At 34.3% G+C, this 14,300-nt stretch overlaps 1 protein-coding gene across 1 annotated transcript in view; it reads right to left on the reverse strand.

Moving 5' to 3' along the window:
• The window catches only part of LOC125177988, an 83,999-nt gene that overhangs the window by 41,486 nt on the left and 28,213 nt on the right, over positions 1 to 14,300 (reverse strand). Inside the window, exons 11-12 of the mRNA XM_047880789.1 lie at positions 12,788 to 12,862; positions 2,991 to 3,077 (exon numbers count right to left, since the gene is read on the reverse strand). Of these exons, the coding sequence (XP_047736745.1) occupies positions 2,991 to 3,077; positions 12,788 to 12,862 (162 nt within the window). The remainder of the gene's footprint in view (positions 1 to 2,990; positions 3,078 to 12,787; positions 12,863 to 14,300) is intronic.

Here is a 14,300-nt window from a genome sequence, read left to right on the forward strand (position 1 = left end):
ATTTTAGTGATAATTTATAATCACATGCCATTTAATGTATTAATCAATAATCATGGCGCAATTACTCATATTTTTACCGCGTAAAATGAAGCCTGCATTATTATTATTCTTAGCATTCGAAGGTCACCGAAGCGACATAATTAATAGGCTTGGAATATAAGAATACCTACGAAAACAAAAGATTTCCAGAGACACTAGCGCGTGATCAGCAGCAGTAACAGCGCCGGAGACAAACGTTTGCCGGCAGTGTTTCTGCCGCTGTTGATTTTAGTAGCGTTGTTATTGTTGTTGTTATAGCCGTTATTATTGGTAGTAGGGACGTTATTATATCAGGGAGTTATATCAGAGGAATAGCCTAAAACGCTGGTACTAGGTTGGATGTATGGAAGCTTGACACGCCATGTGGTGTGTAGTTTTATTCGGTAATTTGATGTGTTATCGAGTGTAGTGGAGTGGTGTGTAATATATACTTGCATAGTGGATGAATTTACGAAGTGTTGTGTAGAGAATGAGTGCTTGCAATTCATCGCAAAAAATTGTGCAGTAGTTTGATGTGTGGAGTATTTTCCGATGAGTACAGAGCGTACAATAGATGTTTATTATGAATCGTCGGCATTTTCTGACCACGCATTCAACATGATTCGATTCACAAGTTCAATTTCCAGCAATAATTTTGAAAAAAACGGCTTGAATGTCATGATACACATAGCGTTTTCAAATTGATTCCTCTTAAGAAATATCTAGTAAGATATCTTCAAAAATTTACTATTCAACGCTACCGGATTCTACGTCATGTGAATAAAAAATTTTACTCCTAAAATTCTCTATGAAATACAAATCTTTCATGAGCGACTCAGAATTAAGGGTTAGATTAAAGGTTCATGCATTAATACAGATTTAAAGATTGTGAAGAGCAGCAGCGAGGGTTAACAGACGTTCGCATACATCTGCGGCAGGCTGTCTGAATCGATGAACTCGCGTGCAGCTGCGGAAGTCTTTGCTTCTGCAGCTCTATTGTGCAATTAGAGGCTTGCAGATGTGAAGCTGATTACAATTGAGGCTTGCAGATGTGAAGCTAATTACAATTGAGGCTTGCAGATGTGAAGCTAATCACAATTGAGGCTTGCATATGTGAAGCCAATTACAATTGAGGCTTGCAGATGTGAAGCTGATTACAATTGAGGCTTGCAGATGTGAAGCCAATTACAATTGAGGCTTGCAGATGTGAAGCTAATTACAATTGAGGCTTGCAGATGTGAAGCTAATTACAATTGAGGCTTGCAGATGTGAAGCTAATTACAATTGAGGCTTGCAGATGTGAAGCCAATTACAACAATTACAATTGAGGCTTGCAGATGTGAAGCCAATTACAATTGAAGCTTGCAGATGTTAAGCTAATTACAATTGAAGCTTGCAGATGTGAAGCCAATTACAATTGAGGCTTGCAGATGTGATGGCAATTACAAATGAACTTGCAGATGTGATGCCAATTAAAATTACGGTTTAGACCGCGTGATATCAGAAAAAACTCCAACGAAGGAAGTTGACAGATATTTTAATAATAATATCCTGGCTGTAGGAGTGTTTATGAGAACTTAGACTAGTGATAGACAATACGTAGCAGCAGTTAGACACGTTGCAATAGTGAAAAGTTTATTAGAATCAAACCGAACTTAAGTTTAACTCGTCGGGCAACCTTTCAAAATTTGTTATAAAACTCAGAAAATTTGGTAAAATCAAGATTGTTCGGTCACGAAAACTGACGATTTTCATGAAAGAAAAAAAGTAATTGAAATACAAGAGCACGAACAGCTAAATCAAAGAAATGTTTGATGGTAAGATAGCGAATGATAGCTTGCAAAGTTCATTTTACGTTACGAATACAAAACTAGGAACAATGGTGACTAAGAACCGAAACGAAAAAATTTACTTGAAAAACAATGTAGTTGTTACGCTGTGGTAGTCTATAAATAAATCTGATTAAATTCGTTGAAGAAACTTACATAGACGAGCAATTCTCAAGGAATTGTATAATATTACAAACACTCAACGCTTAAAAAGTTGAGCATTTTTAAACGGCCGCGTAAATTTATTTTCACGAACACGAAAAGCGAGTCACGAACACGAAAAGCGAGTCACGAACACGAAAAGCGAGTCACGAGCACGAAAAGTGAGTCACGAGCACGAAAAGCGAATCGCGAACATGAAAAGTGGGTCACGAACACGAAAAGCGAGTCACGAACACCAAAAGCGAGTCACAAACACGAAAAGCGATTCACGAACACGAAAAGCGAGTCACGAACGCGAAAAGCGAGATGTCGAGAACGGCAATGTATAAGAAAAAATATTCACTCGGAAGAAAAATGTCACTCAAACAAAGACAATAAAAAACGAAAAGTAAAAACGGCAATTAAAGCGAATAAAATGAAATTAGGTAACAAATTTCACGCACACGATGTCGAAACGTTTAAAACGGCAATGCAAAAAATATATATATGGATATAAAAAGCAAATGGTAAGAATGTCACGCTCACGAAAATAATTGTACAAAAAAACAGGAAAACGGTAATAAACAAAAAAAAAGAAAAACGGTAAGGTACAAAAAATATAACTCAGTACTCAATGCAGTAAGTGACAGAGAGCGCATTTTCTCGTCTACGAAAACATGAAGTCACGGACGGACGGACAGACGGACATGGCGAGCACAATAGTGCATTTTTTCCATAAATGAGAAAATGCGCTAAAAACGGGAAAACGGTGGGTTACAAAAAAAAGGGAAAACGGTAAATTACAAAAAAAAAACTGGAAAACGGTAAGTTACAAAAAACGGGAAAACGGTACGTTACAAAAAAAAAACGGGAAAACGGTAAGTTACAAAAAAACGGGAAAACGGTAACGTACACAAAATCGGAACAATAAAAAGGGTAACGCACACGACGACGAGAATTTCTGAACATTGGCGCACACACTACAAAGTCCTTCGACTTTACCTTCGGTTTTTCGAACTTGGTTTTCATTTTTGCGGAGTCGAAAGACCGCACGCGAGGGCCCACGTGTTTAGCGAGGATGTCGTCGCGCTGTGCGGGGAATTATCAATTATTTATTGTTATTTTCTTTATTTTATTAATATTATTTATTAATAATATTAAACAATTACCAATATCAATTTATTAATACTGATAATTAATTAATAATATTGATAAATAATTATTAATATTACTAATGATATATTAATAATTATATAATAATATTAATTAGTTAGTATTACTAATTGATAATATTAATAAATAATTATTAATATAAATAATAATTATTTATTATTGTTTTTATTTTTACTCTAAATTATTAATTTGATGGAGGATAAGTTATGGGAGGTTTGGAACGGATCAATGATGGTGGTGGAGGGAAGAGGAATGCTGAAAAAAGGAGGGATAATTTTTGGATGGAATTGTTGTTGATATTAAATGGAACACATTTTTTAGGCAGATGGGTGGATACCATGGAAAATGTGATTATATTTCGAATTTGTTAAGGAAATTATTGATGGGAGGGGAAATAGAGGAATGCTATGAAATGGAGCTCTATTTTTGAAGGAAATTAGGGAATGCGTTGAAATTGGAAATCCTTTTTTAGAAAATAGGTTAGAGTCGTGAAAGGGATCATTGTTGGAATTGTGGATGTGATTTTAAATTTAGTATGAATAACTGGTTACGGAGAGTCGACTTATGGTGTAGGGTATGATTATATTAAAAAATTTGAAAATATTTCGAGACTTAACTAATTTGGTGTTTTTGGGACATTGCGATTAATAAAGTCGGAAAAAAACTACGCAAGAGAATATGAAAAAATTAGAAACTTCGCAAGAGAAATTACAGGATGCGTTGAAAATTGAGGGTTGAATGACAATAATAATCACAATAAACTTTAAAGGAATTTAGCGGCACTGAAAAAGGTGAAGAAACTTGGTATTGTGATAGATTAAGGGGCACGATAAAAATTATTTTTAGGTGATATATGGGATAGTGTTGATATTCAAGGCTTGACGATATTAGAGAATATACTATATATAACTAGCCTTAGGTTATGTAGTCTAGTATGGAATGATATAGAAATTTCTAAATAAAATGAATATATTTATTCAAGTTTGAATATGGCTGAAATATATAACCTGAATAGAATACATAGTTTTGAATCCAAAGAATGAAACTGGAATGGGGGCAAATAAGGACATTTTTAAGAAACGAAGATTAGTATTTCAATATTGATGTCGAAATTTAAAAATTTAACATGCAAAAACAATTTTACACGACGAAAGAAAAATTAAACATGAGATTTTTTCCTAGATTCGGTGCAAAGATCAAGAATTACATCAAGCTTATGCTAAAAGCCAACCATGCACATTTTTAATCATAAAAATTTATGCAACCAGAGCTATCATACAAAATGCTGATTCAAGTTGTTGTCACTACGAGTGAAACGATCTGGTGAATGAGATTGAAGGTAACAAGAGATTGGTAATATCTACATTTTAGAGTAAAAAATTAAAAGGTAAATATACGTGGGGCAATTTTACATGGGAATCGCTAAAATAAATTTACATTTTATTTTATAATAAATAATATTTAAAATACCCACATTCAAATGATACGCGATGTCAACTAAAGCTGTGTGTGAGACCACAGCTATAGCCAGGCCTTATACAATATATCTATAACGGAGTTACAATACAATAATATATACAATAATATACCTATAACTGAGCAATATATATACTTTATGTACAGAAATACCTGCACCATAATTCATCCAAACAATAAAATTCGATGGATAAAAAACATCTGTCAGATCCATCATCATTTCATATGCAGAATATACATTGTAAATAATTGGTAGAAATTAACTTCTGGGACATCGCCTGAAATGTAAAAAAAAAGAACTTGTTATTTACAGTAAAAGGAAGGCATTTTCTCGTCATCACATAACCGTATCAGTGACGCAGCTGATGGAAATTAAGAAGAACATTTTTAATGTAGATTGAATAATAAATCGTGGAGTTTTTTTATTAAACATATTATTTGGTGATTTTTATAGATTAAATTATGTTGGTGATTATGGCAATTATGCACTGATTGCCTTTGCATCAGAGCCGCTCCGTGTAAACTGCACCTGCAAAATAGAGCGAAATCAAACATGAAATGATTCAAAGATAAGTGATAAATTAAAGATTGTAATGATGTGAAGAATAATTTTACGTTGATATTGAAGACGATCAAAACTATGCGAGTCCAACTCAAATGACTTTATCATTAATAAATTATAGAGAAATGAAGGCCAGTATAAATGTAAAAAAATAATTAGACAAATAAATTGGTATCCAAAAATTTTTTCAATAAACCCTATATTTTGATTTCGATGTATTTTATTCATACAACTGTTTTAAATTATTTAATATTCACAGCTTGAGCTAGGCTTTAATTAGGATTATTTATATTTACAGACAGAAGTTTTTTTATATTATGTCCTGGAAAATCGCGTGTATCAGCTCGCTAAGAAAGATTCCGTAACAGAAGAATAATAATTGTTCGTTAACACAACGGAAGAATAATAAAAATGTATCAGCTTTTGAGGCGGTAATCTCGTAAAATACAAAGCGTGTACAAGAGGGTATGTTATGTAATGTAAAATTTGAAAATTTAGATTGAATTATTGCGTTTATTTATGAAATTAATCGTGAAATTGGATCTATCTTTCACGAATCAACAATTTACGATTTACAAATGACAATATAAGAAAGATTTTGAAAACTAATTTAAACAATCACGGTTAATCAAATGTAGTTGTAGAATAATAATTGTATATTGCTAAGAATATTTTGTGACTTGAGGGCGATTCAGAGAATATACAGACGCAAAAATATAAGATATCACAAATTTACACGCGTATTATTCAGCAAGATTGTTTTATTAGTGCAAAAACAGCTGTAAACTTGTTAAAAAATTGTAACTAGTTTAAAAAATGTACAGTTTCTTAGGTTATTTTTATTCTTTACGAGTTTAACAGCAACATATAGACTGGATTATTCAAATATTTTATCAAAGTGGAAAAAAACGGAATTGTGATGTAAAAAACTGTAATCACAAAACAGTTTTTGAACTTATTTGATTTTGAACGAATTTGCTATTTCACAAAAGCAAAAATATGTCCTGGAACAGGAAAAGTGGACGAAAGAAACAGGAACAGGAAAAGTGGACATTTCATCCAAGTGGACAAAAACGGAATTGTGGATGCAGAAAAAACGGAAACAGAAAACGGACTCACCAGCCGCCTAACAGAAACCCCGGATCTGATAGGAGGCTTGACCGGAGAGGAGGAGGGGGGTGGGCAAGAAAGAGGGGGACTGAAGATTGCACGCTGGTCGGGGAAGAAGAAATGTGATCAAATTGTAGCCATATTAGGTAGGAATAGTATTATGATGAGTGAAGAAATGATTGTCGGAATTGGATGGGAAAGTTTTACACACTCGCGCGGATTGAAATTCAATGCAAATTAAAAAGGTAAATTTTAAATAATTAATAGATCGGACAATTGATTTTAATCGGGCGATTATTAGATTGTTAATTGTGTAAGATTGGAGTGATATTCTGAGGTCGAATTTTTTTAATGATTCTAGAAGGTTACATAGGGTTAAATGATTTGGTTAGGTTAAAATAAATGAAATTGAAAATAATACAAAGGATGAGTCATCTCAGAATGAAGTTTCGAAGTTTTAGATACCGAAGCTCGAGGGAACTGTGCGTAAAAATAATAAAAATAAAAAACTGAAAACTGATGTAGTGGGATGGCGAATGATAGGTTATTATTATTATTATTTTGCAGATGGCATTATGATTATTCTGCTGAGAGGTAAATTAAAAAAAGAATAGAAGGCAAAAAATAAAATAATCTAGTTATTTGTTAAATCATAAAACACTCGCAGTGCTGGGAGAAGGCAATTGTTATCACATATATGAAGAAATGTAACAGAAATTGTTATTTTTCACACAGCAAAACTGGCTCACGGCGATTCGTTCCGTCATTTCTTGCAGCCTGCTCCTGAAATTATCAGTATTTAGGTATAATTTTTTCTGAACTATTTACTTAAGCAATATAATTCTTACAAAATATAACAGTATATAACGCCTCCCAGTTTATAGCGGATTAATGTCACCAATGGATGCGTGAACGTGAATGTTATTGCATCGAGGCAAAGTATGTAAACTCCGGTATTAAACGAGGAATAAATTAAAAATGCCTATTAAGTAAATATAAAATTTTTTAATGTAATTTGTTAAATAAGAAAGAATAAGTAAGTAAGAAACTTTTTAAACGAATTTGTTGGCACTCGATTCGTGTTTAAATTACGTAGACAAAAACCATGATATGCATTCTTAAATAATTAAACCTAAATTAGCCTCACATACACACAAATATCTGAAATTCAACTTTTCCAATAACTACGAATTGAAGTAACTTCGAAAAAAGTGGTCCATCACATTTAATAAATGAAAATAGTATTCCCTCAAACATTGGAAAATGAATGGAAACTTAAAGTTAATATATTATTCATTTTATAATTTTTTATTCTAAGACATAATAATAATTTAAGAAATTATTGAATTAATTAAGTAATGAAAACAACTTTTCTGAGCAAGAAATCGAACAGGTCAGTACCATACAGCTGACTTTTGCAGAACGTTAATACTAATAATTGAAAGTTCCAAATTAGCTTAGAACGAAAGGAATCAGTAAAACCGAATTATTTTCTTATCAAAAACAATATTTCAAACTGTTGTTTTATTTCGTAGCACATCATTGATCGCGAATGTGATCATTTATTCAAAACAAAAATACTTCGCTTGAGTGTATAATAAATTTGTTTTGATAAAAACAATAAACTGAATGTAATAACGGGAAGAATAATTAAATTATTAAAGTTATATATAACCTAATATGCGTTAAGAATCAATCAATAATGTTGAAAATCGAGATTATTAATGTAGAAAAAATTATCGCTAGATTTATGTTTATCATTATATATATTATATATCATTTATAAATTTAATAAATATATGTAATAAAATATATTATTTAAATTATTTCACTATTAACAACGTACCAGCCTCGGTACGGAAACTCCGGTTTTGACTCGGCGGTTCGAAGCTTCAATAAACTCCTTAGGTTCTCGGTTTTTGGTCCGCTTTCTACGCCGGATACCGGTCCGGTTGGTTCGTACGGGATCCTTCGAAACGTATCCGGATGAACTGCTTCCGTACGAACCCGAAGAAAACCCACAATTTTTACCGGACGGAATTTCTTTCACGTATTCATCCGGGGAATCCAGATTGCGGATATCGTTAGAAACCACGGACGGCGGGCCGCTGCGGAGGCTCTGCAAAGAGCCGAGTCCGGCTCCTCCTTTCAGGGAGTCGGTGAGAATTGTGCCTAAGCTTATGGGTTCTGAAATCGTCACTTCGACCATAATTGGATTTTTATTATCAAAATTAATCTATTTAGTTAATAAAATTTTACCAACAGTAAAAATCGAGTTTGTTGCTTGACACGCGGGCATTCTTTTATTCTCAATACAAAAAATTATCACAATAAATAGAGAAAAAGTTTTAATTTACAGACGGAAATGAGAAACAATACATGAACAATTAAATATCAACAGATTTTTTATGTTATTTTAAAATGAAGAATTATTTTTTAAGCTAGATGGCCCAAGATTCTCTATTTGGGTGTGATGTGATGTTTAGCTTATGTGAACAGATCTATAACTTTTAAACGTATTATAAATGCAGCTCACTTAAAAGTCCTCCATCGACATTAAAAATTGAATAATTTTCTATCAGGAATTTTCACAGAGGATTTCACGGTTTCCTGAAATTAAATATTACATCAATAATTGATTTGATAATTTCAAACACATTCAGCGCATCAATAGTGTTGAACGCATAATAAATATAATTAGGTTAATTAAATATAATTATATACTTAATTATGGGACGTATAATATGTGGTGACCCAAATAAAGAACAATGCTAAAGCCCCCGCTCTTTACTGTTGATTGATTTTAATTCATGTTGATTGATTTTAATTGATTTTCATTCGCGTTCAATGCACCGAAAATTGCGGTTCATCGCCACAAAATTTCAAATATTTTGTGCCATCCAAAATAGATTACGGTCACCAAAAATATGAAATTCAACTGGAAAATTACCGATATAAATTCCAAATTAATGTATTTAAATTTCCTCAAAATACGTTGGTTCAAAGAATCACACACCGCGTAAGAAAATAATGCACTCGATTAATCGAAAATCTTGCATCACAAAATCTATAAACACCAAACTGAGTCGCAATAAATTAGAGAATGTAATAGGTATTTCGAGTGTTGAAAATAATTATTATTATCTAAATAAACCACTAAGAAAATCATAAACTCGATTAATCGAAAATCCTCGTCGCAAAATCAATAAACACCAAACCGAATCGCCGTAAATTTAAAAACGTTATAAGTATTTCGAGTGATCAATTTCGAGATATTAATTATTATTAATCTTTGAATAAAAAAGATTCGGGGGCACTTCTGTGTTACGGATAAGACCGACAAACGACGACTGAGACGCCAGCATTCAACGAGGTCACGTCTAAGGAACCGAACATCGCCAGCCTCTGCACGCCACGCGAGTCAAGGCCACGGAATCGAACGCCCAAATAAAATGTAGCGAAATTTGTTGTCTTTTGATAGGCGCCGTTGAAATGCAGGCTTCGCCTTTCTCTGATCGATAAACTCATGTTCTGAAAGCAGGCGTAAAAATTGGGGATTTCTTGACGAATGCCTTGTAGAAGAAGTTTTGATATAACGATATTTGCATGAATTCCGGATAGATAATTTGTAATTGAAAACGAATAATTTTTGAGTTATTAATCAAATAAATTTAAAAGTGGCACGATTAGGAAACATCGTAAGAAAGATCAGCCATAGGAAACATATCTTCATTTCTTATTAATCAATTGGATATTTTTGCAATTATATCCATCTTAAAACTTCGTTGCAAAAAAATTCTGCCGCAATTTAGTATTTTTCGATTCACTGAATCGAAAGTTAGTATACAATTACTAATTCATTAATGCTATATTTTCGAGCAATTTAAAAATTCTATATGGGGCTAAAATAGCGAAATTCTTAGATAGAAAAGCGAAGTTCGTGATTGGTTTTGAGTGCCATAAAATGCAATTATTTGATTATTCATGCACCAATAATTTCTCTAGATGAGTTAATTAACCAAAATATGAACATCAATTTTGTTCTAAAAAATTAACATTATGAATGACAAGAGAATTTTGTCCTATCTTATTTCCAAAACCAGGGCAACAATTGTCTAAGCATAATTGAAAAAATCGGCTGTTGTATACACCAAAGTCAAAGGAATCTGTATGAAAGTGAAGGAAACAAAACAGATTTGAAAGAATAGGCTGTTTTATATAATAAAGTCAAGGGAATCTGTGTGACATTAAAGGAAACAAAACAGAATTGAAAGAATCGGCTGTTTCATATACCAAAATCAAAAGAATCTGTGTGACATTGAATTAAGCAGAACAGAATTAAAGGAATCGGCTGTTTTATATGACAAAGTCAAGGGAATCTATGCGACATTGAAGGAAACAGGATAAATAAGGGACTGGTCTTTCCCTCATTCTATTAACCAGGAAAATAGGGCAACAGGAGTGAACAGAACAGAGGGAACAGCAGGCGATGTTGTGGCCGATGATGGCAGTTGTTCTCGCACGCAACCGTTCTGCTGCACGCCATCTACGAGGGATGTGATGTGAGGGATGTGGTGTGAGGGATGTGATGCGAGGGATGTGATATGAGAGATGTGATGCGAGGGATGTGATGTGAGGGATGTGATGCGAGAGATGTGATGTGAGGGATGTGATGTGAGGGATGTGATGTGAGGGATGTGATGCGAGGGATGTGATGTGAGGGATGTGATGCGAGGGATGTGATGTGAGGGATGTGATATGAGGGATGTGATGCGAGGGATGTGATGTGAGGGATGTGATGCGAGGGATGTGGTGCGAGGGATGTGATGCGAGGGATGTGATGTGGGGATGTGATGTGAGGGATGTGATAGAGGGATGTGATGCGAGGGATGTGATGCGAGGGATGTGATGCGAGGGATGTGATGCGAGGGATGTGATGCGAGGGATGTGATGCGAGGGATGTGATACGAGGGATGTGATGCGAGGGATGTGATGCGAGGGATGTGATGTGAGGGATGTGATACGAGGGATGTGATGTGAGGGATGTGATGCGATTGTAACAAACTACCGACCGGTGACGGAATAGCTTCTAACGTTGCCGACCATAGCCAAAAATTACAAACATTCCAGTTTAATTGTATAAATTATTTTATTAATTGTACAATTAATTCCAGCAGTAATTTGAAAATTGACTTAAAATTTCGCAAGTTAATATTCTGTTAGAGTTATTTAATATTGCCTATCCATCAGTCAGTTACATCCAAACAGGCAGTCACTGCATTGCAGTGCTGTGCCTCGTGATTGGCTGCCTCACTAGCATTGCCGCGCTATGATTGGCTGCCTCACTCGCATTGCCACGCTATGATTGGCTGCCTCACTTGCATTGCCACGTTATGATTGGCTGCCTCACTCGCATTGCCGCGCTATGATTGGCTGCCTCACTCGCATTGCCGCGCTATGATTGGCTGCCTCACTCGCAGCTGCAGTTTCAGTAAATAGGATAATAAAGTATGCAACAGTTAAATAGTACAACGGTTTCAATTCTAAATTTGATTGAAACATTTCCAAGCTAATTGTGTCTTTGAAACATAAAAATAGACAAAAACATTCTAGACAAATGCCAAATGTAATGTTTGATTATCATTCTGGGAGACATAAATAGTTTACTTCTTATTGAACAAACTAAATTCATTTGACCCTTTCATGCTTCGTGCAGCTCACTCACGTTACGACTAATACTAACGGGCCGTACTCTCAAAAAATAGTTTGAACTCGTAGTATAATAAAAAATATATAAAAAAATAATATAGCTTGTAACACCGTCAGTCCATCACTAACAGCTTTTCTAGCTGAACTCACTGATCATCAAATGAGAAATGGCCAGCTACATGTACTTTGAGCCTCTACCGTCTCACATGAGTAACAGGAGCAATATTGGCACAAGCCTTAGTAGTATATTAAATATTACTAATATAATATAATATTTGTAATAATAATAATAATATTAGTAACCGGAGCAATATTGTCACAAGCCTGCTTCCCAAAAAGGATACGTTCTAGTGAGCGCAAAATGACTTGCACTGATGGTTGCCGCCACGTACGACAACTTTAAAATGTTCTCTGTTGCGTACAAACGTCCTCAGGTTGCTACACTCAATAGTTCACGTATAATTTGCCGCCACGTACGACAACTTTAAAATGTTCTCTGTTGCGTACAAACGTCCTCAGGTTGCTACACTCAATAGTTTACGCATAATTCAAGTTGAAAGTTATGTTCCCGGAGAGTGACATACGATGGTAGATGGCAAAGTGGATTTTGAAAGTAAAACCACCGGTGTAGAACTGTCCTTGAAATTGTACTATAACTGACATATAATTTTTGTACAACAAATTTTACTACTACTGCCATCTAATTTTTTGTACCAATAATTGTACAACTACTTACATCAAAATATAAAATTACGTGAGTAGAACTGACCTTTAATTTATCGTAGAGCGATGCTTCGTTAGTAGACGTGTCAGTCAGCGCTGTGAGGTCACCGTAGCTTGCTCGCTTCAAGCCGTGCGTAGGAAACAGGCGGTTAGTAAGGCACATTTAATAATGTATAAGCAGCAAGCTTCGATATTCAGGCAATAATAACACTTTTACAAGTATCAGGCTGCTTAATTCCTTAATCGAAGGTATTCAAAATAGAAAGCAATGCTCATGTATAAATAAACTCTATGTTCCATTTTCATACAAGCAAGGTAATCATTTTAATTTTTTTGCGTTATTAAGCTGAAGCGTAATTCAATGTTCAGGTGCAAATAGAAAAAAGTTAGTTAAACAATGAATTTGCATATGGAAAAAAAAACACATGATAAAGTTTGTTAAGAATGACTTCTAAGCACTGAAATTCATGCAAACTGAACAACGTGCAAGGAAGTGCGTAAATGTGATATAATAAAATTAGAATATTTATTATTAGATAAGAATAAAATGGAGATTTTTGAAGAATTTTTACGATTAGACCAAAACTTAAACCACACTTCTGGGCTAAATTCTGGAGAAAATATTCTTTCAGGGGAGGGAAATTTTTCGCGATTTTGTAAAAGCTTCTAAAATTAGATTAATTGTATTTGAGCCTCAGAAGCTAAGGCAACAACTTCTCAAACCGGAATTCATAAACTTACCAAGCTTGAGGTGCAGTCAGAGATAAGTCAAGAATTCAAATTTTTTGCACCACGGAAATTGCCAAACCAAGATACAGTTGTGACTTTACATTAAAGATACCACAAATTAACCCAGTAACATAATTGTCAGCGTGAATCTACAGGTAAGTCAGCAAAAGTCTACTCAATGCTGGAGTCAAATGAATCATTTTGAGTCAATTTCAAGAGTCTGAAAATGTGAAAGAGTCGGAAGATATTCAAGAGACTGAAGATATTCAAGAGTCTGGAAATATTCAAGAGCATCTGAAGTTATTCAAGTTTATAGAAACAATCGGAGACGAAAGTAGAAGGTAAAGACTAAGCGGAACAGCTTACATGACATAAAATACCAGTAAAACCCATTAAACTCGACATGGGTAATTTTATGGACGTTGAAATCTGCGACCTAAAGTAGAAGTTCTCCAGGAATCTCCTGGAAGGATAGTCTGTTAGGTGAACGAAACTCCAAAAAGAGACCGAAACACCAAAAAGAGACCGAAACTCCAAAAAGAGACCGAAACTCCAAAAAGAGACCGAAACTCCGTTAGGTGACCGAAACGCCTGAAACAGACCGAAACTCTGTTAGGTGACCGAAACTCCAAAAAGAGACTGAAACTTCCAAAAGAGACCGAAACTTCAAAAAGAGACCAAAACTTCAAAAAGAGACCAAAACTCCGTCATGTGACTGAAAATCCAAGGAGACGAAAATAAATTAATATCGGTAGAGACCACAAAAGTCACCAGAAATCACCCAAAAGCCTCCAAGTAAAATATACCTATCAGAGTTACAAAAATTAACA

This window comes from Hyalella azteca, unplaced genomic scaffold (assembly GCF_000764305.2).
Source record: "Hyalella azteca isolate HAZT.00-mixed unplaced genomic scaffold, Hazt_2.0.2 contig764, whole genome shotgun sequence".
In the NCBI taxonomy this organism is placed as follows: Eukaryota; Metazoa; Arthropoda; class Malacostraca; order Amphipoda; family Hyalellidae; genus Hyalella; species Hyalella azteca.